This window comes from Mirounga angustirostris, unplaced genomic scaffold (assembly GCF_029215605.1).
Source record: "Mirounga angustirostris isolate CCGP_5_RB_7025 unplaced genomic scaffold, mMirAng1.0.hap1 SCAF_16, whole genome shotgun sequence".
Lineage (NCBI taxonomy): Eukaryota > Metazoa > Chordata > Mammalia > Carnivora > Phocidae > Mirounga > Mirounga angustirostris.
This window is the reverse complement of record NW_026991724.1, coordinates 14,225,544-14,250,727: the sequence shown is the minus strand read 5'-3', so window position 1 is coordinate 14,250,727 and position 25,184 is coordinate 14,225,544. Positions and strand designations below refer to the sequence as shown.

General features: G+C 49.2%; 2 protein-coding genes across 7 annotated transcripts in view; one reads left to right on the top strand and one right to left on the bottom strand.

The window, feature by feature from the left end:
- Positions 1-658: 658 nt before the first annotated feature.
- Positions 659-19,333, bottom strand: DHX38 (DEAH-box helicase 38). Of its 2 annotated transcripts, none has more exons than XM_045890818.3 (27): positions 19,159-19,333; positions 16,636-16,975; positions 16,105-16,292; positions 15,355-15,456; positions 14,612-14,759; positions 14,336-14,454; positions 14,098-14,174; positions 13,507-13,662; positions 12,806-12,967; positions 12,505-12,612; positions 12,006-12,118; positions 10,122-10,259; positions 9,561-9,747; positions 9,258-9,443; positions 8,726-8,866; positions 8,271-8,381; positions 8,065-8,181; positions 7,772-7,879; positions 7,278-7,390; positions 6,682-6,890; positions 6,436-6,590; positions 5,855-6,010; positions 5,623-5,757; positions 5,317-5,442; positions 4,700-4,795; positions 2,543-2,664; positions 659-1,147 (listed from the first exon to the last, which is right to left on the bottom strand). In XM_045890818.3, exons 2-27 carry the CDS (start codon positions 16,956-16,958, stop codon positions 1,063-1,065), a joined length of 3,681 nt encoding a protein of 1,226 aa, XP_045746774.1. In that variant the 5' UTR covers positions 16,959-16,975; positions 19,159-19,333; the 3' UTR covers positions 659-1,062. The 2 variants fall into 2 exon arrangements, with proteins under 2 accessions (XP_045746774.1, XP_045746773.1); XM_045890817.3 differs by having other exon boundaries at positions 19,031-19,170.
- TXNL4B (thioredoxin like 4B) overlaps positions 18,738-25,184 on the top strand; it is a 40,655-nt gene continuing 34,208 nt past the window's right edge. For 2 of the 5 annotated variants that reach the window (XM_045890822.3, XM_045890821.3), the window contains exons 1-3: positions 19,506-19,679; positions 22,021-22,189; positions 23,536-23,687. In XM_045890822.3, the coding sequence (XP_045746778.1) occupies positions 22,058-22,189; positions 23,536-23,687 (284 nt within the window). In that variant the 5' untranslated portion in view covers positions 19,506-19,679; positions 22,021-22,057. Of the gene's footprint in view, positions 18,895-19,468; positions 19,680-22,020; positions 22,190-23,535; positions 23,688-25,184 lie in introns of those variants that run through there. The other 3 variants (XM_064580863.1, XM_064580864.1, XM_064580865.1) reach the window with 3 other exon arrangements.

Below are 25,184 nucleotides of genomic sequence, written 5' to 3'. Positions count from 1 at the left end.
CATCAGTGATTCAGCCCCAACACAGAACCTTGCAACCTGCACGCCTGGCAGAAGCTCCCCCACCGCCCCGCACAGGGGATCATAAAATAAGGGCCATGGGTGATGCAAAGGGCCAAATACCCAAAAAGCCACCTCAGCAGATATAAGCTGCTTAACAAGAGAAAGGACTAGAGGATCCAACAAGGATCCAACTAGAGGATCCAACAAGGATCATCTTTTATGTGAAAATCAATAAGCAATATTTTATGCTATTTTTGCCAATACGTCACCCTTTCACCTGCAGAGTAGAAACTTCTGCCATTCTGAGCAATACAGCAGCCAACCCACCCCTGGGGAAGGGCAGAGGGTGCGCGGCTGCTCACCTCCTTCCCACTTGACCATTTGGCCAGCCTTGCCCTGCCCACCAGCCTGGGGAAGAGCAAGGCACCCTCAGAGTTTGGCCTGCCCAGGGCCCCAGGCCATTATCATTCCCTGCCAGCTATGTCCCACCCTGCCAACCCTCCTCAGAGAGGCGCTACCTGGAAAACAGAAATAAGGCAAGCTGAGGTTTTAGAAGGATCCACCCAAGGAAAGTCAAGTGGGAGTCCTGCCCATTTTGTTATTTATTACGTGACTTAGGGCAGTGAGGGAAAAAGGAACAGTCTGAAATGCAATAACATTTTACAAACAATAAATTTATTTCCAAATCCTGAATTATAACCAAATTACAATTCCCTCTAGCTCTATTTTGCTGCTTTACACAGAATTTAAAAAACGATAGTCACGGCCAAGTCATTTATATACCAAGCCAAGCGTCCCAGGAATGGTTTATTTGGATACAATGGGTCCGGCCCCCTCTCACGGCCTTGGCAGCTCTCAGCTGCCCCGCACCCCCTGCCTGCAGTGAGGAGCTCCTCCTCCCTCTGTTGCTGAGCTGGCCCCTGCAGGACCTTCCCCCAGGGGCCATGATGTACAAAGATGAAAGCGCGCAGATGAAAGGGTTTTGTGGCAGGCCCCGGGTGCTCTAGCCACAGGGCTCAGGACTCAATATGTGGCTGCATCCTCTGCAGGGAAAGCTTCAGCTCAGAGCCCAAAGCGGGCTGGCGTGCGGCGAGGGGTCATGGGTTCCCCTTGCTCCTTCCGGCCTGGAGTGTAGATCTTTGTAGACCTGGAGACACAGAAGGAGGGATGAGGAATCACGCCGCTGCTCACTCCAACCAGGATGTACAGGAGGACAAGGAGCCCGAGGCCTTGCTGCTTCTAACTGGTATGTGAGCAGGCTTTGGGACTGAAGGGTCTCCTCCCCCAATACATTCCCAACCCCGCTGCCGTCCTCATTTGTAATGGGAAGCAGAATAAAATACCACCTCATTCTGATATCCACCAAGGATAGATTTTTTAACAATCCCTTTCATACCTACTAAGTGAGCTATGGAGGTAGTCTTCCAGCCACCTCACCAGGCTGCCACTCCACCTGTCTAATAAAGAATCTAGCTGGTCTTTGTCCCCAGGTCCTGGCAGGCGAGAATTCTACCAATGAACCACCCATGCACCTGTCCCCAGGTCCAGGGAGGTAATCTCTAAACCCTTGGGATTTCCCAAGGGACTGAATGTCTCTGTTACTCCTGGTGGGCCCTCAGACCACATCTGGTAATTTCTCCTAACGAGATGATTCAGGATGAGGGCTGTACTTTGAGCCTCGTGGTCAGCCCAACCTCTGCGGAAAGGAGGAGGCTAGAGAGTGAGTCAATCACATGGATGTTTACTCAACCATTCATGCCCATGAATGAAACCCCAGTAAAACTCTGGACATCGAAGCTCTGGACACTGAGGCTCCCCTGGCTGGCAATGCTCTGTGCACACTATCATGCACCAACATGCCAGGAAGGTAATGCAGCCCTGAGGACAACGGACGCTTCGTATGTGGGACCATCACAGACCTCACTCTCTGTGTCTCTCCCTTGGGCTGGTTCTGATTTGTATCCTTCGGCTATAATAAAATCGTAATCGTAAATAAGAGTACTTTCCTGAGTTCTGTGAGTTACTCTAGCAAATTATCGAATGTGGAGGAGTCCACGGGGATCCCCAAATTTGTAGCAAATTGGTCAGAAGTGAGAGTGACCTTTGGCAACCCCCCAACTCGCAGCTGGTGTCTGACGTGAAGGCAGTCTTATGGAGAACTGTGCCCTTCACCTGTGAAGTCTGACCTAACTTCGGGCACCAGCAGACACAGAAGCCCAAGGCTCCAAGGCTCCCCTCCCATCCCCACCATGATTTCCAAGTCCTCGCTTGTCAGTGAAGCTGGAACTTCTCCAGACCACCGCAGGCCTCAGTACAACATGACAGTGACCAGGCAGATGTTATCACCACCCGTGACAGTGCGTCTGGAACTCCTCCCATGCCTCCATGTGGGACCGGTCAATTTCTGTCCCCATTCAGCCCTACGCTCAACTTCTCTTAAATCGTGACCCTGCATCCGGGTCTGCTTGGTCTCTCGGGCTGGTCCCCAGAACCTCCCATGGACAGGCTCCATCCCAGCCGGGGTCCCGAGGCCGAAGCTCACCTGACACTGCCCAGGGGGCTGCGCTTTTCCTGCTCCTGCCGCCGGGCTCGCAGCTGCTCCTCAGCCAGTGCCATCTCCTCCTCCATGGCAGAGGCTTCCTCTTTGGCCCGTCGGCGGTTCTCCTAGAAAAGAGGGAGACGTACCGGGGAGCGGCAGGTGAGGAAGCCTCGTTAGCCAGGTGCTCTGTTCTCTGGGCCAGCTCCCAGAGCCAGGGCCACATGGCTCCCTGCCCCAACACCAAGGCGGCCTTGTCTTTTGAGGCCGAAGCCTGTTCTCCTCCTTGAGTCAAGCCAGACACTGCACGATTCAGTCCGAACCCTGTCATGTCTCCGCACTCCACTCAATTCAGTAAGCACTTTCACTCTCTTACCAAGTGCACAGTGATGCCAGGAGGTACAGGACACTGGGAAGACATGACCACCTGGCTGGGAAGAACACACATAAGGAAGATGTGTGCAGGCCCAGCACGGACAGTACTGACAAGAGGGGAAGCAAGAGCCCTGCCACCTTCTGCAGCCCTGCATCCTAGCTCTAGGCGGTGGCCGTCCACAGACAGTGAGACCAGGAGGAGATGGAGTAGTGGCTAGAGAACTTCTCCTGGAGGGACTGGGCAGAACCACTGACCAGTCTCAGCATCCTTTCCAAAAGTGGGACCACCAGACCTTACCTTCCTGACAGCATCTAAAAGGATGTTCACAACACCACATGCATTTATGCATCTTTGCCCAAAACAGCTAAACCTGAATCCTATCAGGACTTGAGATTAATTATGAGTTTGTAGAAATAACATGGGATAGAGGCACAAGTTAAACGCCATCACAAAAAAGCAATCTGCCAAATACAGAATGTGAACATTCTACAAGTGACCTGGTTTCTCCGATAAATCAATACCATAATAAAGAATGGGAGCAGAACGTGTTCTAGAATAAAAGACTTAACACATATAACAACTAATTGTAATATTTGGATCCTAATCCAAGCAGATCAATCACAAAAAGTTATCTTTGGGATAAAAGGAGAAATATGAATAAGAACTGGAGACTTAGATAACATTAAGGATTAATTCCGTTAAGCAACAACGGCATAAACATTACATCTTAAAAACAAGTAAGTCCTTTTAGAGATGCTTACTCAAGTTTTTACTGGTGAAATAATGTGTCTAAAATATGCTTTAAAATTCTTCCAAGAAAAAAAAGGAGTGTGTGGAGGAGGGTAGAAATAAGCCAAACCAGACTGACCAATGTTGATCATTATGGAGAGCAGGTGACAAATTCATGATGGCTCCCTATACTGTTTTTTACACTTTTATGAATATTTGTACTTTTCAATAATAAGGTGTTTCGTTTTGTTTTGTTTTTTTTTTTTTTTTTTTTTTTTTTTTTTTTTTTTTTTTTAAGATTTTATTTATTTATTTGAGACAGAATGAGAGACAGAGAGCATGAGAGGGAGGAGGGTCAGAGGGAGAAGCAGACTCCCTGCCGAGCAGGGAGCCCGATGCGGGACTCGATCCCGGGACTCCAGGATCATGACCTGAGCCGAAGGCAGTCGCTTAACCAACTGAGCCACCCAGGCGCCCTCGTTTTGTTTTTTTAAAGGCCTGGGTAGCTCAGTTGGTTAAGTGCCCAACTCTTGATTTCAGCTTAGGTCATGGTCTCAGGGTCATGGGATCAAGTCCCGCATCAGGCTCTGTGCTCTCTCTCCCTCTCTTTAAATAAATAAATAAAATCTTAAAAAAAAAAAAAAAAAAGAACGCTAGGCAGACCAAGCAACCAGAGCAGACAGGGGAAATCTTTTTTTTTTTTTTTTTTTTTTAAGATTTTGTTTATTTGACAGAGAGAGACATAGCAAGAGAGGGAACACAAGCAGGGGGAGAGGGAGAAGCAGGCTTCCCGCCGAGCAGGGAGCCCAATGCAGGGCTCGATCCCAGGACCCTGGGATCATGACCTGAGCCGAAGGCAGACGCTTAATGACTGAGCCACCCAGGCGTCCCAGACGGGGGAAATCTAACAGACCAACCTGGCTCGATCACAGCTTTTGTGTTTGAGAGAGAAGTAAGAGGGTAGCAGTCAGATGATGACATGTCTTCAATATTAGGCTGAGGGGAAAATGGGTCCACACAGGCAAGCAGAACCTCCATGGCAAGTGCAGGATGCTTACCTGCCGAGACTTTCCTGCCTGTTTCACACTGTAGAACATGGGGCCCAGCTCCGCCAGCCACTCTCCATCCACAGCGGTCACACACTGCATGTACTCCTGCAGGCAGAAGGATCACAAAGTGGTGGTCACAGAAGAACCAGTGCTTTGGGCTGTCCTTCCCACAGCAGTTCCATAATTAGGACCCATGTGGTAAGGGCCTGACCCCCAGCCCTCTGAGGCTGAAAAAGGCAGACATAAGCCCTAGACACTGCAATTTTAATCCTTTCTCCCATTTAAATTCCTCCTCCATGCTTGAAAACATGCCCCCTAGTATCCAAGAGAAAAGGCCTAGCCCCTTAGAAGGCCCTTCTAATGACACCAAGAGGGGTTGCTTATCCCAGGCAGGAAGCAGGGAACAATCCCGCTGGCGCAGCTGAGGCCACTGTCTACTAAAGGTTAACTCTACGTAAGCTTCCCCCAAACCCAACTGAAAACCAATCTCAACTCCCCTCAAAGCAACACATGTGGCCTCGAGTCTCCCGAGCTCAAAGCTCATACCGGAAAGCAATGAAGGGTTACAAAGGCCTGGCCCAGCGAGGTAGGCCTATGTCACGCCAGCTCTGTCGGAAAAGACTCACCTTGGTGGTCATGACCAGCTCGTGATACACTATGTAGTCTGGGGTGTAGCCCATTCCAAAGAGGGAGCTGGTGGGGTGCAGGTGGCAGGGCATCCCTGTCCGGATATTCACATACTCCCCGATTCCCTAGGGAAGAGACAAAACCAGTAGCCACATCAAGAAATTGCGGCTCACGTGGGCAGCCACTCCATCCCTTGCCTTGGTGGGGAAAGCCTAGACCTGCAGGACTAGACAATGAGAAAGAACTTTGCCCTGAAACAATTATCAGACCAGGAAGTGGCTGCAACCAGGCTCCTCCGGGCTCACCTTGAGCTTGGCTGCCTGGTGGAAATAGGCGGCACAGATACACTTCCGGACGATGTCCCAGTCAGTGCCACACGAGGCCAGGCTCATCCGCTGCTGTACCATGATGTCCTTGAGCTGAGCCCGCACTTCCCGGACCTAGAGCAAGACATGCGGCAGAGAAGGATGGCACCCGCCTCTTCCTCCCTATCACCCCTCACCCCAACAGCCTGCTCATCTGAGCTACTGCCCTTACCTTCCGCATGGCCTTGGCATGGATAAAATGATCATTACACCAGATGGTGGAGTAATTATTATTCTTCCACTGCAGGTAGACATTCAGGTAGGTCAAATGATCACTCTCGGGGACAGCAAACTTCTCCCGGATCTGATCACTCTCCTCCTCTCGGCCCTAGGAAGGAAAAAGGACCTTTACTCTGAGCACACGGAGTCCAGGCCGGCTGAGAAGACCCTGCACCTGGCTGCACACACAACTTCAAACACATTGATATGTTACCTGGACAACACAGGGAAAATAACATAGCTTATGACAAAACATTTACTCTAAAATGTGGGGGCTCTGAAACAACTGTCCTAGAAGGTAACAAATGCTCTTGTCAATTTCCAAATCACTCTCTGAGAACCCCTGATCTAGCCCAGGCTCTCCCTCACCCCAACCTGCTTACCAGAAAACAGCAAGATTACTCTTTGGACTCCTGTCCCTCCACCCCATGTTAATGATACAGAAAGAAACCGGTCCCCTCTAGTCCTTCCTCAAGCCCTGTCACCCGAGTTGCGGCCGCTGGGGCAAGAGAAGCGTGGCCGCCACGTCCCCACCTTGGGCCTGTAGAAGATGGCCGGCACGGAGAGCATGGACACGATGAGCAGGATCTCCGAGCTGCAGCCCATGTCACAGGACACAATCAGCATCTTGGACAGCGCCGGGTCCAGCGGGAACTCCACCATCAGCCGCCCCGTCGAGGTTAGACCACCTGGGAGAGGAGCAAATCCGGACATTGAGGGGACGCAGTGAGGTCGAGAGAGCGAACCCCATGTCTCTCCCGGCCGCTGGGGCCCACGCACCGGTGTTGTCCAGGGCCCCTAGGATCCAGAGCTGATACATGGAGTTGAGCATGTTGTCCTCGGGCGGCGGGTCCATGAAGTGGAATTGCAGCAGGTCCTGCACGCCGAGGGACTTGAGCAACAGCACCACATTGGCCAGGTTGGTCCTCTGGATCTCGGGCACCGTGGTGGTCAGGAGCTCGTTCTTGTAGGCGCTCTGGGTGTAGAGCCTGCCGGGGAGAGCACCAGGCCCTGCTGAGTCTCCCACAGGCCTGGCGCCTGCGCGGGCATCCCCATGGTGGAGGAGCCACGCTGTCCCAACTCTCCCGGTGCCTCGAAGCAAAGCGTGCTGTGCTCCAGTGAGGGCGCCTGCCACGCGGGGCTGCCTGCCACGCAGCACTGCCGGAAACCCGAAGCCGCTCAGACCTCACAGCTGCCTGCAAAGGCTGCTGCTGATGAGAAGACCAACACATGGCAGTCCCGCCACCAGCGCCCAGCCTCAGGGATCCTGGGGCCGGCATCCCTGTGTGGGCTCACAGTCCAGTGCCCGCCACCCCAGCTCCACACTCTGCCATCCCGGCACCGCCCCAGAAGGCCGGCTAGCACAGGGCTCCTACCTGAAACACTGACCTGGGCCCGTCCTGCCAGCGCGCCCCGACCTCTGGTTGGCATTGGCCTGGCTGATGGGGTAGATCTGCAGAGCATCCATGCCAATCCTGGGGTTGAAGACCTTGGAGGGGACAGAAAAGAGCTGATGAAGGAGAGAGCAAGGCGCAAAAGGGAGGCAGCCCTGGGACAAAGACAGACAAGCCCAGGCTGCTACACATCAGAGCATAGTGTTCTAGCAACGTTGGCAGCCGTCCTTTTGAAGCCGGGAACCTTAAGAAATGTCCCCCACAAACATCAGCTCTGTGATCTCTATTGAGTTATTAAATCATCTACTTCGTGGCGTTATCACAAGGATTAAATCGGTCAAGTGCATGGTGAAATCAGCACTCAAATGTTAGCCTCTGAAATAGCACCACCGGCCGAGGACCCAGGGCCTGCCCTCCCACCGACTGAGTTACTGTGGGTGACGGCCCACGGCCCCAGCGCCCATGTCTTCCTTTACCTTTAATTTGCAATAACCAGAGTCAATAACAAACATGATGCCGTCGACAGTCAGCGACGTCTCAGCAATGTTGGTGGCAACGATACACTTCCGAACGCCGTCTGGAGCCTAGAGCCGGGCAGGACGTACAGGGGGGCAGGCTGTAGGCCCGCAGGTAGGAAAGACTCCACAGGGAAAAAAGCACCCCCACCCCTGCCAGAAAAGTAACACCCTCTCTCTCTTGTCCTCCCTGGGGAAAATCCAGGGAGACCCAAAGGTGGGGACCCAGGACAGACTTTCTTGGTGTCACACACCTTCTGGAAGATTTTAGCCTGGAGGTCGGACGGCAGCTGGGAGTAGATGGGCAGCACGGCCAAGGCAGGTGCATTCTCCAGTTCCTCCAGATGTTCCACAATCTGGTCTGAGGTCACCTGAGGGCAGAGAGAGGAGCCATGAGACACCAGAGCCCCTCACAGGCAGGACACTACCCGTTCATCACAGTTATGACCAAGTCACACACCTCAATGTCCTCTTGGCCAGGCATGAAGATAAGGATGTCCCCAGGGGCCCCTGACAGGTGCACCTGTAAGGACTGCTTCACTGCAGCCTCCACGTAGTCCTCCTGCGGGGTCTGCAACACCAGCCAGGGTCACGGTCAGAGGAAAGTTATCAAGGGAAATGCAGGCCAGCACCCCTCTGGGAACCAGTGGCCAGTCGCTGGTGTGGGGCTACAGGGGGTGGACGTTCAGGGCTACAGATGGGCCTGCCTGCCCTCCTTGGGCCCTGCACTTCTGCTCTAATAAAAGTAAACCTCCCCCAGGGTACAGCTCTTTATCTCTGAGCCCTAGAACTGCAGGATGCACCATCTGCCCCATGGTACCCACAAAACTTTCCCAAATCAGTGCCCTAACCCTTGCCCTCCAGATGGGTTCTCATCAGAGGTGAGGATCAGTTCAAAAAAGGAGGCCTCGGTACCTTGCTGAAGAGAATGTCAACAGGGAAGGTACGACCAGGGATGTGGAAGATGGGAACATTCCCAAAAAAGGCAGCAAATTTCTCTGCATCCATAGTGGCTGACGTGACAATGAGCTTCAGGTCTGAACGCCGAGCCACCACCTAAGGGAAGAGGTCAGTCTGAGGCTTCCCTAGAGATTTGGAACCCTTGGCACCCGCACCCAAGTCTCACCAACATTACTCCCAAATGAAACAGGCTGAAGCTGGCGGAGCGGCACATTAGACTCTTAAGAATGCTGAAGCCTGAAGCCAGGGAGCCACAGCCAAGAGAACCATGATTCACTCAGCTGAGCAGGAACAGAGTGAACTACACCACCAGGTCTGACCCTGGCAACCTGGAGGCCTCAGGGGACACTCTGGCCTGTCAGAGGCCCCCTCAGCCTCCCAGGCGAGAGCCCAGCCCGCCTGGAGCACCTGGGTCACCAACTACAAACGGCGCGCTGCTCAAAGCCCCAGGGGTGCAGACGGACTGTACCGCACAGCCTTCACTCACCTCCCGGAGTAGCCCAAAGAGCACATCAGTGTTGAGGGAGCGCTCATGGGCCTCGTCCATGATGATGGCACTGTAGTGATCCAGGTCCGCTTCCCGGAGCGACTCCCGAAGCAGGATCCCATCCGTCATGTATTTGATCAAGGTGTTTTCTGACGTGCAGTCTTCAAAGCGGATGGCATAACCCACCTGAAGGTCAGAGAGAAAGGGCTCAGAAGCCCTGGCACACCCCGTGCTGGGTCCAGGCCTTAGCAGATCGGCTCAGATGGATGGAAGCCGCACGGCTCAGCCCGCACGCCCACTCACCTCCTCACCAAGGTTTCCCCCCATTTCTTCACTGACTCTCTTGGCCACAGACATGGCAGCCACACGCCGAGGCTGCGTGCACCCGATCATCCCGTAGTCCGTGTAACCGTCTTCATGCAAGTACTGTGTCAGCTGAGTGGTCTTACCACTCCCTGTCTCTCCAACCACGATCACAATGCTGTTATCTCTACAAGGGAGAGAACACGAAGGGCAAGGTGGGCTAGGTGGAAGGTCAGCCTCCTGTGAGGCTCCAACAGGACAGGGCCACCTCCTATGCCCACATCTAGCTAGGCAAGGGGCACGCCTGCTTAGAAAGGTGCTTCCCTGGGAAAACGGCCTAGAACCGAGACATCTTCTAGAAAGTCTCGAAGACAGTGGGGTTCAAAGAAGTGAACTCTAACAAAGCAATGCTGTTTTGCCTGCTTATGTCACATAAGAAAAAATTCTTTGTCTTCCCCATCAGATGCAGCGCCCCAAAACAAAAGAGCGACTGAGTCAACACAAGGGACAAAGGGGAGCCCGGTTCCCTCGTGGTCCTCCCAGGCCCCGGGAAGGAATTACCTAATGATAGTCAGCAGTTCTTGCTGCACAGCAAAGATGGGCAGGTACTGCCGCTGCTCCAGAATAGACTTCTTTTTGGCAAATTCGCTGCTGGCTTCGCTCTTTTTCTTCATGTGATCTGCAAACTTCTGCTCTGTCCTGAGAACACACAGCAGCCTAAGCACCCTGCACAATTTCCCACATTGTTCTTCCTGACGGGGTTCCTGCCCTTCTTCCAACACCCAAGAACGAGAACCACCTCAACAAGATGCAAGAAGTCTCTGAGACCCCAGTGCAGCCAGGTAATCTGAGATGCTCCTCATGTCCTCTGGCCCCAGGAACTGGCACTGCTGTCTGAGAAGCCATCATCCACAACATACCCAGCACCCTCAGGTCAAACAGGGCTCAGTATGACTCACAGGAGTTCAGACTAGCAAACGGGCCAAATCTCGGCCCTAAAGAGGAGCTGAAATCACTGGGTCGTGATCTTGTACAGAGTACTGGGGGGTGTTGATTTCTGCATGAAACGTGAAGGGCTAAAAGGAGGAGGCGAGGCTGCAGAGTCCTGACCAGGCTCAGACCTCTACCCTCTGCTCTGGGCAGGACGGCATAGTCTGAACAGCTTCATTTTCAAAGAATTATGAGACCAAACACACCCCTGAGTATTGACCAACAGCTTCTACTGGAAGCACGCAAATATGTGACACATGCACATAGGCCTAGACTCAAAAGTACTACGTGAGTCTCCCCAGACTGCACGGCAAAGAGAGAGCGGTTCGGTGCTGCTGAAGGCCACACCTCCGCTACCCGTCCTCCCCACGAGAGACTTGTCCCCTGGCAGGCCCACCCCACGCTCTGCCAGCAGTATTTCTAGTTTCACCGTCACTCCTGGTCGGCTAACAGTCAATGCCTAAGTGATTACATTAATTACAAGCTAACAAGGGCTGACTGGTAGTACCGACTCCTGATTTGGGTCATTTCTCACAGGGGTACAGAGAACTATTCACTTGGCTGCTGGATTGACAAGACTTTAGAATGTTCAGAGGATGAGACTGGCGAGGGACATTTGAGTCCAGCCATCTACCCACGGTGGGAACCCCAATAAGCAGCTTTCTGCCATCTGCTTAAATATCTCTATGAACAGGGATGTCACTCTCTGATAAGACAATCCTTTCTATTTTCAAACCCATTAAAAGTAGTTCCTCCTTCGGGCGCCTGGGTGGCTCAGATGGTTAAGCGTCTGCCTTCGGCTCAGGTCATGATCTCAGGGTCCTGGGATCGAGTCCCGCATCGGGCTCTCTGCTCCTTGGGAGCCTGCTTCTCCCTCTGCCTCTCTCTCTGTCTCTCATGAATAAATAAATAAAATCTTTAAAATAAATAAATAAATAAATAAAAGTAGTTCCTCCTTCCATTAAACCGAAACCTAAGGGGGCAAAGCCCACCTTCTAATACTGAACATCTGAAACGCGCTTACGCAGAGCGGCTGGGCTCCAAAGCTCCGCTATCCGGGTCTCATCACCACACCACCATTTATTATCTGGATGACCTCAAACCAGCTACTTAACCTCCCTGGGCCTCCTGCTCTGCACACGGGACATGGGAAGGAGAGCACCTACCCACATGGGACTGTCGTGAGACCTCAGGGCGCGAGTATGTGTGAGCTGTTTAATGCCGGCAGGGCGGGGTTGTGCCTACAACAGCAGCAGTAGTGGCAGGAGGACTAGTATCGAGGAAAAGCTGAAGACGGTAGGAGAGAAAGACCGGAGGAAGGGACCAGAAGGGACCAGAAGACCCAAAGCGACATGACTTTCCTATTCACAAACCACAAATTCTATCCGTTCGCCAGCAAGCATCCTGGAGGGCACCAGTCTTTGGAGACAGCCCGGTGCTGACCAAGACTCCTACCTATAGTCCACTTTACCGTCTTCTGTCATAGCTTTATCTGGCTCTTCCTCTTTTTTGACACCCATGATATCTCCCAGCTTGGTTCCAGCCAGCTCCCAGTGTTTGTGTTGAGCCTGAAAAAAATTACAAAACGTAAGTCGGCCCCATCGTGTAACACGACTGTGCTCAATGGAAAGTCAATCCCACTTGACAAGACGCTTCATCCAGCAGGTGGTAAACTCCCACAAGGCAGCAGTGGCACTGAGCCTGCTTCCTCATTTCAACCTCAAGCTCCCCAACCATTGGGCCCTGCGGTTGTCTTCAGTAAGGCCCTGGTGGAGGAACACAATGCCCTCCTCCAACAGTTCTTTCTTGCTCTGTGAGTTCCCTCGAACTTCCAAAAGGAACCCTATCTGTGAGATCTAACACAATTTCTAAAAAGAAAAAAGAAAGACCCCCCCCCCCAAAAAAAAACAACCCACAACAGAAACTCCCCAGCCCCAAATGACAGGAAACCAACCTTTTTGCGTTCCTTCTGCTCCCTGTGCTTCCGCACTGTTTGACTGCCTTTTCGAGCAATAATGGCCAGGTCCGAAGTGGCATCCTTGACTGGAATCACGGGCTCTGGCTGCAGAAGGTTGAGGAAAAAAAGAAGTTCCCCACCAATGGTTAAACTCAACAGGCAGGTCCACTTCATAGCAGCCCCAGTAAATGGAACAGACTGCTACCCTATCAGGCGGGGGGCCTTTTTTCCCCCTCTTTTTCCTTTGTTCACTTCAGTTCTATCTAAGCTGGTTTCTCTCGGGCCCCGTGGGCCTCACCTGCTTGGTGAAGACAATGCGCCCATCAAGAAAGGGAGGAACCAGGTTATGCACCATGAGGTGCACCTTGGCTGCGCTGTCCTCCTCAAAGTCCTCGTCCACCTCCAGCCGATGGACCACCCCGCTGGTGAGCATGCGGTTGGTCTCCCAGCGCTCGTTATCCTGTGACAACACAACAGGAGGCACGCTCAGACTGCAGCCAAAAGGCATCCCGAAAGGTCACCGGGCAAGTCCACCCATCAAGTCCTGACAGAAGGGCCAGGGGACACCACAGACGTGTCCCGGGCCTCCGTACCCTGCAGCTCCTTAGAAAGCAGAGTCCCTGATCCCAAATCACCTGCAGTATTTTTTCCAAGCAGCAGCCCTTGATATCTAAGTCAGAACCTCTATACGGACAGACACAGGGCGAGTGTCGCAAGCCCCACTCAGAGACACAAAGAACACAGAGCCAGGACCCACCCTATCACTTCCCATCCACGGCAGCCCTCGAGGAAGGACTGCAAAAGAAAGAAGTTAGGAGTCGGGGGTTTATCTGAAGCTGCGGAAAGGTTCCACGCCCACCCCTCCTCTGCCTCCGGAGGTACAGCGACAGCCGGTACGGCGGCGACAGCCGGTACGGCAGCAACGGGGAGGCGAGCTGTGCTGCCACCACGCGCCCCCGACTCCGGCTGAGTCGGCTCCGACTACTGTGGGCAGCCCACCTCGTTGATCTGCCTCCGCTGAGCCGAAATGCGCTTCTGCTTCTGTTTATGCAGGTGCTGCTCCCGCCTTCTCACGTAATCCTCGGAGGAGTAGGCCAGGGGATTGTGGAACTCATCGTATCCCTCGTCCATCATGTACCAATCCCGGTCCGCTTGCTGCAGCACAGGGGACAGAGCAATGAGAACAAGGACAGATGGAGCTTACGAGAAGGACAAGGCCAGAGAAGAGATGTCTGCGAAGTCACTGCTGCGATGACAGGTGCGGGAAGGGCCGCCCTGCTGGACGAGGAGCCTTCTAGAGAACTATGGGGACTGACTCGCGACGGCACTTCTTATGTCTACCACACGGTGGCACAAGCACTTAACTAAAAAGTTAGGCCAGCCCTGCATCCGGTGGGAAGTGTCACCACCGAGCCTGTGCCTCCGTAAAGATTCCAGGGCTTCGGGACTGAATAGGGCTCAGCTCCCGAGACTGCCCCGTGTTACCCTCCGTCATCAAAGTCCACTTCCACTGGAGCGTCACTCATTGCCCACTCGCCTACAGAGGGCCACCACCCCTCGTTCAGCCCCTCAAAGATGTCAAGCTTTTACCCTCTGGTCATCCTCCCATTGCTGCCGTTCCTCTTCTGTGTCAAAGGAAATTCCCTCTTCGCCATCTTCGCGTCTTCCTGAAGGAGAACACGTAGAAGGTCAGTCCCAATGACCCCAGCTTATCCCCAGCGGCCACCAACAGCCCTGCAGAGCTGCACCGCTCCAAAGTACAGCTTTGCTCGGCCTCAGCGGGACAAGCCATCCTGCTTTCCTGCCTCCTCCTCCCTCCCTGCCTTACCTCGGCCCCTGGACAGACGGGGCGTGGACCCCAGGTGTCTTCTGTCATCGGCCCACTCGTTGTATTTGTAGGATGGGGTTGGCAGAGGTGTGTCATCTGAATACCTGCTCCTCACAGACCTGGGCAACAGTATAACCAGCATCACCGGGTAGTCACTAAGCTGAGACATGTCCCCCAGCTGCCATCTGCTCTCCCAGCCCAGATCCCTTTGCCCTCCTCACGTCCACCCTGTGCCAGCCACCCAGAGAAACCGGGCTGCTCTGTCCAGAACATCACCTATCCCGATCACGACTGGACTGTCGATGGCTCCGCTCAGAATCCCGATAGGAAGGCGTTGGGGAGGGCGATTCCCACTGCGAGCGCCTTGAGGAGCCATAGCCACTGTCCTCTTCCTCCCAGGTAGACCTTGAAGGGGTAGCTGCATCTGGGGCCACAAAGAACATAACCACAGGAAACATCTAACTTAACCAGGACACGGCTCTAGAGCTATCAGCCAAAAGTCAATTCCCCAAATTTCTTTATAAAGTATAAACTTTATATCTGTAACACGTAACTATTTGTAACAGATTTAACATGGTTTGGACAGTTTTTAAAGATACCTGGATTTTAATGGTCCAGTTTTCATGGGTTTATAACATTTTTCTTTTTTTTTTTTTAAGTGTGTTTATAACTTTTGAAGGAACAGCCAATTTCTCTCAGCAAACATACTACTCTTACACAATACTCTTGGATATAAATAATTATTTTTAATAAATCCTCTTCCCCAGCTCCCTATTCTTTCCTGCCATTTGGCAAACTGGCCATTCAGCCAACCAGCCCATCAGCTTAAAGGAGCAGATCCATCTCGACAGGTCCAGGGCCTCCCCATATGACTCAGAACCAAGTATTCCAAGAAGTTCACAGTGGAATCAGCAATTCTGACTCTACCCACAGCAAATCAACTGAGGACGGGATTCGCTCACCCCACCTTTTACACACTCGATCCCTCACAAGTCACCCCAAGTGACAGCTCAGTCTACCTTTAGGTCGGTGTCTCGGGCTCTCCGGTTCATTTCTTCTACTGCGCTCTGACCCTCCATCTCGCTCGGATCTGCTGCTGTGTCTGCTTCTATCCCGCTCATCTGTCAAGAGCCACACACAGAGCTTAGGGTCTATGTGTCGCATGCTAACTTCCACCTGTCTTCACCCTAGAGAAAGGACAGGCCTCCCCACTCACTCACAGGTGCAACCTGCACTGCTCTAATGCGATCCTTGGGCTCCTGAACTCACATAGCCCCACTCTTTCAAGGGGTAAAAATAGTTACTGGCTAGAAAGTTTCAAACTCACAGTAACAGTTATTTTCCTGCAAGAATTCAAAAAACAATAGTTATAAGTCTACAGTGAATAGCTGTTTAATAGTTACAAGTCTATAAACTATAAAACTTACAACCATACTGAGCAAAACCAGCGTTGGATTTTATGTCTAGCTTTGCTCCCCAGCACTGTCCTTTCTCTTTCACCAAAACTGCTGTAAATTCTGGTTTCTTATACATATTACCCGTTACCACCTTTACCACCAATTGTAATAAAATGAGGACCACACCCTCAAGCAAAGCAGCTTTGTTGCAAGTAACAGTTCTTAAGCTGCCTGCTATTCCCAATCCTGACACAATCAAAACCAACAGTGCTCCCTAATTATTGGGCATTAGAAAAACTCCTGCAATACAAAAGAGGCTGACATGTTAATTCAAATGTTTAACAGGCTACAGGAACTACGCCGACCGGTTACCTCTGTCTCTCTTGCGGTCACAGTCTCGATCCCGTGATCTCTCTTTCTTCCGATCCTTTTCTTCTTTGGACGAGGCATAGACACCATGTTCCCGCCGCTCCCGCTCTCTCTGCCGATTGCGTTCCCAAAACTCTTCACTCACACCACCAGGATGGGATGGAGTCTCTACCCGAGCAGATCGATAATGTCTGAAACAGGGAGGGCAACTAGTAAAAGACCCTTCTATAGGAGAAAACCCTTGCCCCCAGACCTCTGGCTGGCTGACCTGTCCTTTTCCACTTTATCTCCCGACAGGCTTACTTATGGCAACAACCCAAAACACTTCTAACCCCCATCCTCTCTTTAGTTGCCTTTGACTGTTCCCCACAAATCTGAAGAAAACACCAATTCCTATCCACTTTAGATACTACAGAATCATAATAAAATCATAAAGGTCTACATATCCAACAAGAAAACAGAAATAAACACGCAATGTTATTTTCTGACCGCCATTCTCGTTCCCTTTGCGTCAACCCATCCTAAAGCCTTTACCTGTCTTTTCGGCTATGTCGGCCAGCTTGGTCACTGCCCTCCTCCTCAGCATCCCTCTGGTCATCCTTGCTCTCCTCCCAGTCCTTGTAGGAAGAGATTCTGGACTTCTTCTTGTCCTCACCATCGTCCTTCTCCTCTCGCTCCCTTCGTTTCAGGGAAGCTAACAAGTCCAGTCCCAGCAATGAAGGGCGGGGGGCAGGGGCCTTGAAAACATGCTGCTCACTGGCTGCACTTTTGGTCTTGCAAATAAGACCGCCAACCTGAGAGTCCAGATCAGTGCCTTCCAATCGATGGATGGAGGCATCCTCGCTGGTGTCCTCCATGACAGACTCTGGGATGTCTGTGGAAGGGAGACAACCCATTTTGTACTGGAGGTAAGAGAAGGTTCAACTCTGCTATAACCCAGGATAACTATAGTTAGAAGTATATTCAGGAGGCTAACTACCCAACAAGACGAGGCTTTGTTTAGCTACCTCTTACCAAGACCTTTCCATTAAGTCAATGACAATCTCAAAAGATCCTCCGACTCCCACCCCAACACACATCAGAAATAAACACACACACACACACACACTCGCACACCCACCAAACACCAGGATCCAAGAGGGTATCATCCAGGCAAGAACAGACCTCACTAAGGGACACTTGCTAGAACATCATAGCATCTAGAAAGGGACTGTAGGGGAAACACCACTAGATTTTAAGTCCAAATCCTCAATTAGAATGCAAGCTTTTGACATTTTCTACTTGCATGATTGTAAGCAGAAAAATTAATATTTGGTTAGGCATAATTTCTCTATCTGTAAAATAGAAATACTTTTTGTTTTATCTAATCCATGGAGCTATTGTGAGAATCAAACACTAGAGTGTATGTGAAAGCACTCTGTAAATATACAGTGTTACATAAAGGTGTTACATTATTTTACTTGCTGTGCTCCTATATACCAACTGGGGCTCAACATTTTCTACCTGAGTTATTCTACTTCTCCCTCCCTTTAAACTACAGGTACAGTAGAGTAGGCAGATTGGGGTATAAGGCTACCATGGATGTGATCCATTCATTAATGGCTTTATTGGGACCAGTTGTGGTTGTAGAAAAGAATTACCTCACAGCAGTTGAAATCTATTTAATGACAATCCACGTTCACCAAAAATATTGATGAGAAACACTAGGTTTCGTTATGAAATGGTGTTCCTGAAAGTATTAAGGTGACTGTAAGATTTTCCGGCACTCAACTTGTAACAAATTCCTCTTTACCTCCCATTACACACCATTCACTTATAAACATACACTGATTTCTGCGTGCTTGGATAATTCCCCTTTCAACAAGTCAGTGAAGCAAAGGAACTGTCAAGGTGCAGGTACCACCGGAATCCAGAATGTTTTGCCCAGCTCTAATTAACATGCATGGCTCTATAGAGAAATAACGCCCAACAGACTGGACACATAATATGAACATAGACACAAGAGTTGCATTTGGAAAAATGCCATCAGGCAGAAGAGAAAAGGGAGAGCTGCATATTGGTGACATCTGTGTGCATGTGAGGAAATCTAAATAAGAAGGTAAACACATATGTGTTCTGGTCAGCAGTAGTCTGAACTAGAAAATATACTCCTATAATGGGAAAAAGAGAACCTTGTCTGTCTTGCTGTTGCTGTGCCCAGTGCCTAGCAAAATAAACGTTTGATGAATAAATGGATGAATGAATTTAAACTGACGAATGGAGAATGGGAAGCCAAACATTTCTAGAGACAGCAAAGGAACATACCAACAACCCAGGATAAGGCATCTGATCTGACAAGAGTTAATTAGCTGCTGAGAACAAATAAGACGTTAAGGGGCTGGATTCTGGAGAATGATAAATGACAAAGAAGCCACATAGGATTAAAAAAAAATTTTTTTTTAAGAAAAACTAGATTTACTCATTCAACAATTTTTCATTGACTGCCTTCCGTGAGCCAGTTGCTGTTTTGGGCAATAGGAATAGAACAGAGAACAAAACAGACAAAAATCCTCGGCTTCTAGTAGATGAGATCACGTAGTAAAGATACCACTATGACGAAGAAAAGGAAGACACGGGATCCCTACTTGGGCTCGGTCTCTGCCTGGGAGGGGACTAATGCAGAAGCCTGAGGAAGGGTGCAGGGTGACCCCTGGACAGCATCCTTGCACCTCCGTGAGGCCGCGCCAAGCAGCAGGATCTGACCAGATCAAGGAGAAAGGATGGAGAAGGCCTGAGCGGCGCAGCATCCCTAAGGTGAGAAAGGCAAGTTGGGTGACAGGGACGAGACTTCGCAAACCCGGGCAGGAACCTGAGCGAAGGACCGATATCCCCCGCCTGGAGCTGCCATGATTGGCGAAGGGCAGTTCAGGAAGGAATAAGGGACACTCACCTCACCAAGCCCGACTCTCGGGACCTTCTGTCCCAGATTCTGGGGCGCCGGCACCACCACCCCTCACTCAGACCGCCTTAGAAATCCAGACATAAACCTTAAACGCGGCCATTATTGTCCCATAATACCTTGCGCGATCCCCTCTATCTGTCCAAAGATACCATCGAGTGCGGCCCGGAAAACGCCGATTCCCCGCTCCGGTTGTGGGACAAAAAGCGACCAAGCACTCAAGGCTAGAGTGTCCTCCTCTGGGACTCGGCTCAGAGACACTTCCGAGTCTCATCGCGACCAATCACAGTTAGTCTGAAAGGCAAGAGGAAAGGGAGGGTGAGGGGAGGAGGTCGGTCATGTTTGATAAGGGCGGAAGTGACTCTACGGCTTCCGGCCGAAACCGGGCAAAGTGGACTATGAGTAGAATAACCACTTCTGCTTGTTGGACTATTGAGGAGATCGACCTCAAGTTTACCTACTGCGCCTGTGCATTTTCTTTTCCGTTTCCGTTTTCTTAAGCGGTCCGCCGAGAGTTGCCAAGCCCTAGCGGCTGGGTTACTGTAGGTTGCCGCTGGCGTAGGAGTCGCTGGGGTCCCACCTTGTTTGGAGAAGGGGTCAGGGTTGCGGACAGTCCTGAAGTGGAAGAGAGGGAAGTAAAGTAAGTATCGTTTTCCGTAGCGGTTGTGGACCAGGAGTAGCCCAACCACAGGCTTCGTTAAATATATGTATGTTTATTTATCTTGACTATTTTGAAAAAAGAAACGCTCTCTCCTGTCTGTTCACTCGCAGAGATGACCACTGATGGTATTTGGGGGTATTTATTTCCACTTGTTTTTATATGCAAATGTATACATTTGTATTATAGTCAGGTTTTGTACAGCAGTGGGATCACACTTTGTATAGTTTTATAACTTCTTTATCATGAGAACTTTTCAGTATCTGAAATACTCATTTCTAACACAATATTTTGGCCGTGTAATAATATGTTGCAGGACTGTACTGTCGTTTTTCCAGTCCCCTATTTTGGGCCATTTAGATTGTTTCCAATTTTTCACCACTAATAATATCTTTTCTACATAAATCTTTGTAGACGTGTCGAATTAATTCTCAGAAATGGAATTGTTGCTCAGATGGTTTTCTTCCTAGAAAAGTTTTCTTCCTAGAAAACTTTTGCTTCCCTGCATTCCAGCGGGGGCAATGAAATGCGTGTCCGTTCACACTCTTGCATTATTGTTTCGCTTTACCAATTTAATGCCTTTGTCAAGTAATCTTCTAATTTGCTTTTCTTTGTTTACTAGTAAAGCTTAACTTTCCAAAGGTACAAACTTTGTCCATTTGTACCTCTTCTTTTGTGAAGTCTCTGTTGGTATTCTTTGCTATGAACATATTCTTAGGTGTGGCATCAGTTTTCCTCTCTTCCAACAATTATCCAGGCCCCTCGTCCCAGTGGACAGCTTTGCCCTCCCCTCACTTCCTCCTCTTTATCAGTAACATACTGTTTGGTGTTATTTGAATTCCCCCTACCAGTCCCCCTGCTTGTGTTTCCTCTCTTGCTATGTCTCTCTCTGTCAAATAAATAAAATATTTTTTTAAAAAAATAGGAACTTATTATAGCAGAAGGAACACTGCATTAGAAATTTGGTGGCTTGGATTCTAGTCCTTGTTGTAGCTAGAACGAAAACTGTAAGCGAACAGGTCTGTGAAATGGGGGGATTGGATTAGATCCCTTCTATCTCAGTATTTTATGACTTGTTTATTTTTTGTGTGTGGTTGTCACACACACCCTTAAATGATCTGTTTGCCATGTGGTGAGGTGCATTTAGTAAGATATGCACCAAGAATCTTTAAGCCAGGACGCATGATAATACTCCATCAGTAAAAGACTTTAAAAAGTATGGTACAGGGGCGCCTGGGTAGCTGAGTCGGTTAGGTGTCTGCCTTCGGCCCAGGTATCGAGCCCCTCATTGGGCTCCCTGCTCAGCAGGGGAGTCTGCTTCTCCCTCTCACTTTGCCCCTCCCCCCTGCTCATGCTCTGTCTCGCTCTATCTCAAAGAAATAAATAAAATCTTTAAAAAAAATAAAACGTATGGTCCATGCATGAAATAGTATGTCGCTGTGACAGTGTGTGTAGGGATATGGAAAGATCTTTGCATGTTAGGTAAAACACTGCCAGGTGCAGAAGAGTGGGTAAAATATGTGTGCTGGACATCTGTCATTTGCCTCTTCAGCTCCACTCTTCCTCCTTCTCTAGACTGCTCTGGGACCAGGAGACTGGGCTGCCTTTTGCATCTCCCCTGCTGTCTGGTTCCAGTTTGAGTCAGCCAGTGGGCACATTAGCAGATCAGAGGGAGGGAGAAGAGTGGCTGCATCCCTTCACTGCAGGCTGACTCCCTATACAAGGGCCTTCTGCACCCCACAGTCCCGACCACACACTTCTGCTAACTGCTCCCTCCCATAGCCCCTTCAGGCCTAGGGGTAGGAACAGCACCCTGCTCTTACTAGCTGAAGTACAGCACTGCACCCTTTTGTCTTCGTATAATCTCTTCAAATTTGAGAATGTCATCTTTTTCCTGCTGGCACACTGGCAGATAGAATAGGCTATCTTTGGGGCAAAAGAGGGAAAAAACATAGGAATGCATATTGTATCTTCCTGTAAATGCATAACTAAACTGGAAGATAAGGTGAGAAGCTAATGAAAGTAGCTACATGGTGTGTGGGGAGAAATAGGCTAGTGCAAATGGGGCCAGTTGAGGGCAGACAAAGGGAGGGAGATTTTTCACAGTGTACATTTCTATATTGTTTGTTTTTAAGCTGGTGGACTTGCCACCAGCTTGTGCGTTTAGTGTTTTCTTTTTACTTTGATACTTTGTTGTATGAAACCATTTTTTCCTCTGGGAATAAAATGTATGTATATTACCTACTCCAAAAATTAAGTTGTTGTTTTTTTTATTAGGACGCATGCACTTACTTTGTCTTTAAATATTGCAATTGTATTTCAGAACTGACAGTGAGGATTACTATTTGGATTATTTCAAGATGAGCTTCCTGTTGCCCAAGCTAACTAGCAAAAAAGAAGTAGACCAAGCAATAAAAAGTACTGCAGAGAAGGTGTTGGTCCTCAGGTTTGGGAGAGACGAGGATCCTGTCTGTCTGCAGCTAGATGATATAGTAAGTGAATTTTTTAAATAAATGGCTTTTATTAAAAATCTATATATTCTCTCTTCAGTATCTACAGAGTGCTTGGAAGGGAGCGGTCAGGCCCAGAGACACAGTTTTTCATTTGTTGGCACACTTTCACCAGGAGCTGGTCATGTGCCTGCCCTGAGCTGGGACCCCACGTCTCTGATTGTGCTGAATCTGTCCTAGATGTCCTTGCCCACCAGCAGCCATCCAAGTTCAGTTTCACCAACAAGGCCGTGGAGGACCAGAAACACTATTAACAAGCATCTGTGAACATTATTTTCCTTGGTGCTCATGACAGTAGGACAATTACTATTCCCATGCGGGGAGATGATCGGCAGCCAGGGAGGTCGGGTGACGGCCCACAGGACAAAACCACTAACCTACAGAGCTGGGGTTTGAACTTCCATTTCTCTGCCTGCAGATAAGCTTTTCTTGTGTGTTGCCTCCACTGTGTGCCTGATGATAATCTCTGATTTCATAACACATCTTCATACTCTGATGAGTAGGGAGGGGAGTATGAGACAGAATGGGTTTATTCCTGTCTCTTTTTATTATGGAGAGAGACTTACCCCAGAACTGAGACCTCTTCCCAGCATCTCTATTGCTGCTACCCATGATGTGGATCCTGTATAAGAATCTTTATTACTGTGATTAAAAATGAGCGTGTGATATGTTAACCTGAGGGGGGAAAGGGCCAGAGGATTATACCCTCAGCCGTAGAGGAGAGGGAATATCATGGAGCCAGGCTGCCTGAGTTCAAGTCCCAGCTGTATTGTTTACTGGCTATGTGACTGGAGGCAGATTACCTCAGTTTCTTCATCTAAGAAATGGGGACTGTAATAACCTCATAGGAATGTTGTAAGGATTAAATGAGTTAACAAGTGTAAAGCACTTAGGACACTTAGCACATAATAACTGCCATGCAAGTCTTCACTATTTTTATTATAATTATCATTCATGGGGGAATTGGAAGGAAAGAGATTTGGGGGAATTTCAGTGCACAGTACATACCTCTGAGTTGTTTTTGTTTAAGTGAACATGGATTTTATAAATCCACAAAAAGTTCATAAAACTTTACTACCAAAACCAGATTTTTTTTTTTAATGTACTTTTAAAAATGTATTCACACAATTTTCCCAGGGCCCTCTCACAAGTCTACCAACAGAGACTCAGACTCTGAATGATAAGGTTATACTGTGTCTAATGTGGAACTCAGGAGAGATTCTCGCCCCAGGAATTTCTTTCAAACAGAATATCCCAGTAAAAAGTTTCACAGAAGAAACCTTAGCTGCCTCTCGTATTGTGACCTACCTGTCACTCTCTGTTTGCAGCTTTCTAAGACCTCTTCTGGCCTGAGTAAAATGGCTGCCATATATCTGGTAGATGTGGACCGAACTCCCGTTTACACGCACTATTTTGACATCAGTTATATTCCATCTACTGTGTTTTTCTTCAATGGGCAGCATATGAAAGTGGATTACGGGTAAGTTTGATTGACTTGACGTTACTATAGCGGTGGGAGTTTCTTTTCCCCAAGTAATTGCAGTAACTCGCCTACCTGCCTGTGCTGGTGGCTTTGTGAGCCTAATGTTGCTGCTCTTTGTTCAGCTGATGCACTCATTTGTTACGTGAAACTTGGGTGCAAAAAGAGAATTTCCAGTGCGATTGGCAGATTTTAACCTCCTACTGGAGCATGAAAGATTTGTACAATTTGGGAAGTACTAACCATCTTTCAGTGTAGAAAATACAGAACAGCTTTTTTAAAAGTTTCCCAGGAATTTCATTTAAAACAAAACATGTCAGTGTACTTAAACTTCTGGGACTGGTTGGCTGCATTTGAAAAGAAGTGTTCTAGCAAACTAAGACATGCTTCTCTCTGGCCAACTGTCCTCTCTTCTGCCACTCAGAAGGTTTTGAAGACATTCTTCAACCAACTCTGTCAAGAATAAGCACCGTGAAATCTTTAACACTCTCCACTGCATCCAGTCAGCATCCTAACACTTAACATGTATTTTCGGTGTGCCCTAGTTATCATTTCTTACTGTGGGTGAGGTGTCTGCTTGTCTAGATCTCTGTACCTTGTCTACGGCCATACCACCCTGAACGCGCCCGATCTCGTCTGATCTCGGAAGCTAAGCAGGGTCGGGCCTGGTTAGTACTTGGATGGGAGATCTCTGTACCTGTTTTGTCATAATCTTTCTGAAAGTGCGTTAAATATTACCTGTTTTAAGTATTTTAAAGCTATTTATTCACCTAGGATACAGTTGATGTAAGTATTATTTTGGTGCAATCTTTTTCAAGGGTGATTTATGACACTATTTACCATCTTAAAAGTCTGTAAAATTTTGGGGGCACCTGGGTGGCTCAGTCAGTTGAGCATCCAGCTCTTGATTTTGGCTCAGTTGATGATCTCGACATCATGGGATCGAGTCCTGTGTCAGGCTTCAGGCTCAGCACAGAGTCTGCTTAAGACCCTTTCCCTCCCACCTCCTCCCCACCCACCCCCCACTTGTGCACTCTCTCTCTCTCTCTCAAAAAAAAAAAGTAAAAAAAAAATTTTTTTTTTTTGAAGATTTTTATTTATTTATTTGATAGAGAGAGAGCGAGAGCAGGAACACAAGCAGGGGGAGTGGGAGAGGGAGAAGCAGGCTTCCCGCCAAGCAGGGAGCCCGATGTGGGACTCGATCCCAGGACCCTGGGATCATGACCTGAGCCAAAGGCAGACACTTAACGACTGAGCCACCCAGGCGCCCAAAAAAAAGTAAAATTTTTAACCCACCAATTGCATATCCAGGAATTTCTCTGATGGAAGAATAATCGTGAAAGTGGGCAAAATTAGCTGCATGAATATTCATCCCACCATTATTTAGAAAGCAAAATACATAGAAAGAACGTAGATGTCCATAGAGGGATACTAGATATCAATTTCATATAACGTTGTGGATGCAAGTTTAATAACTTTGAAAGAAAAAGGTTATAT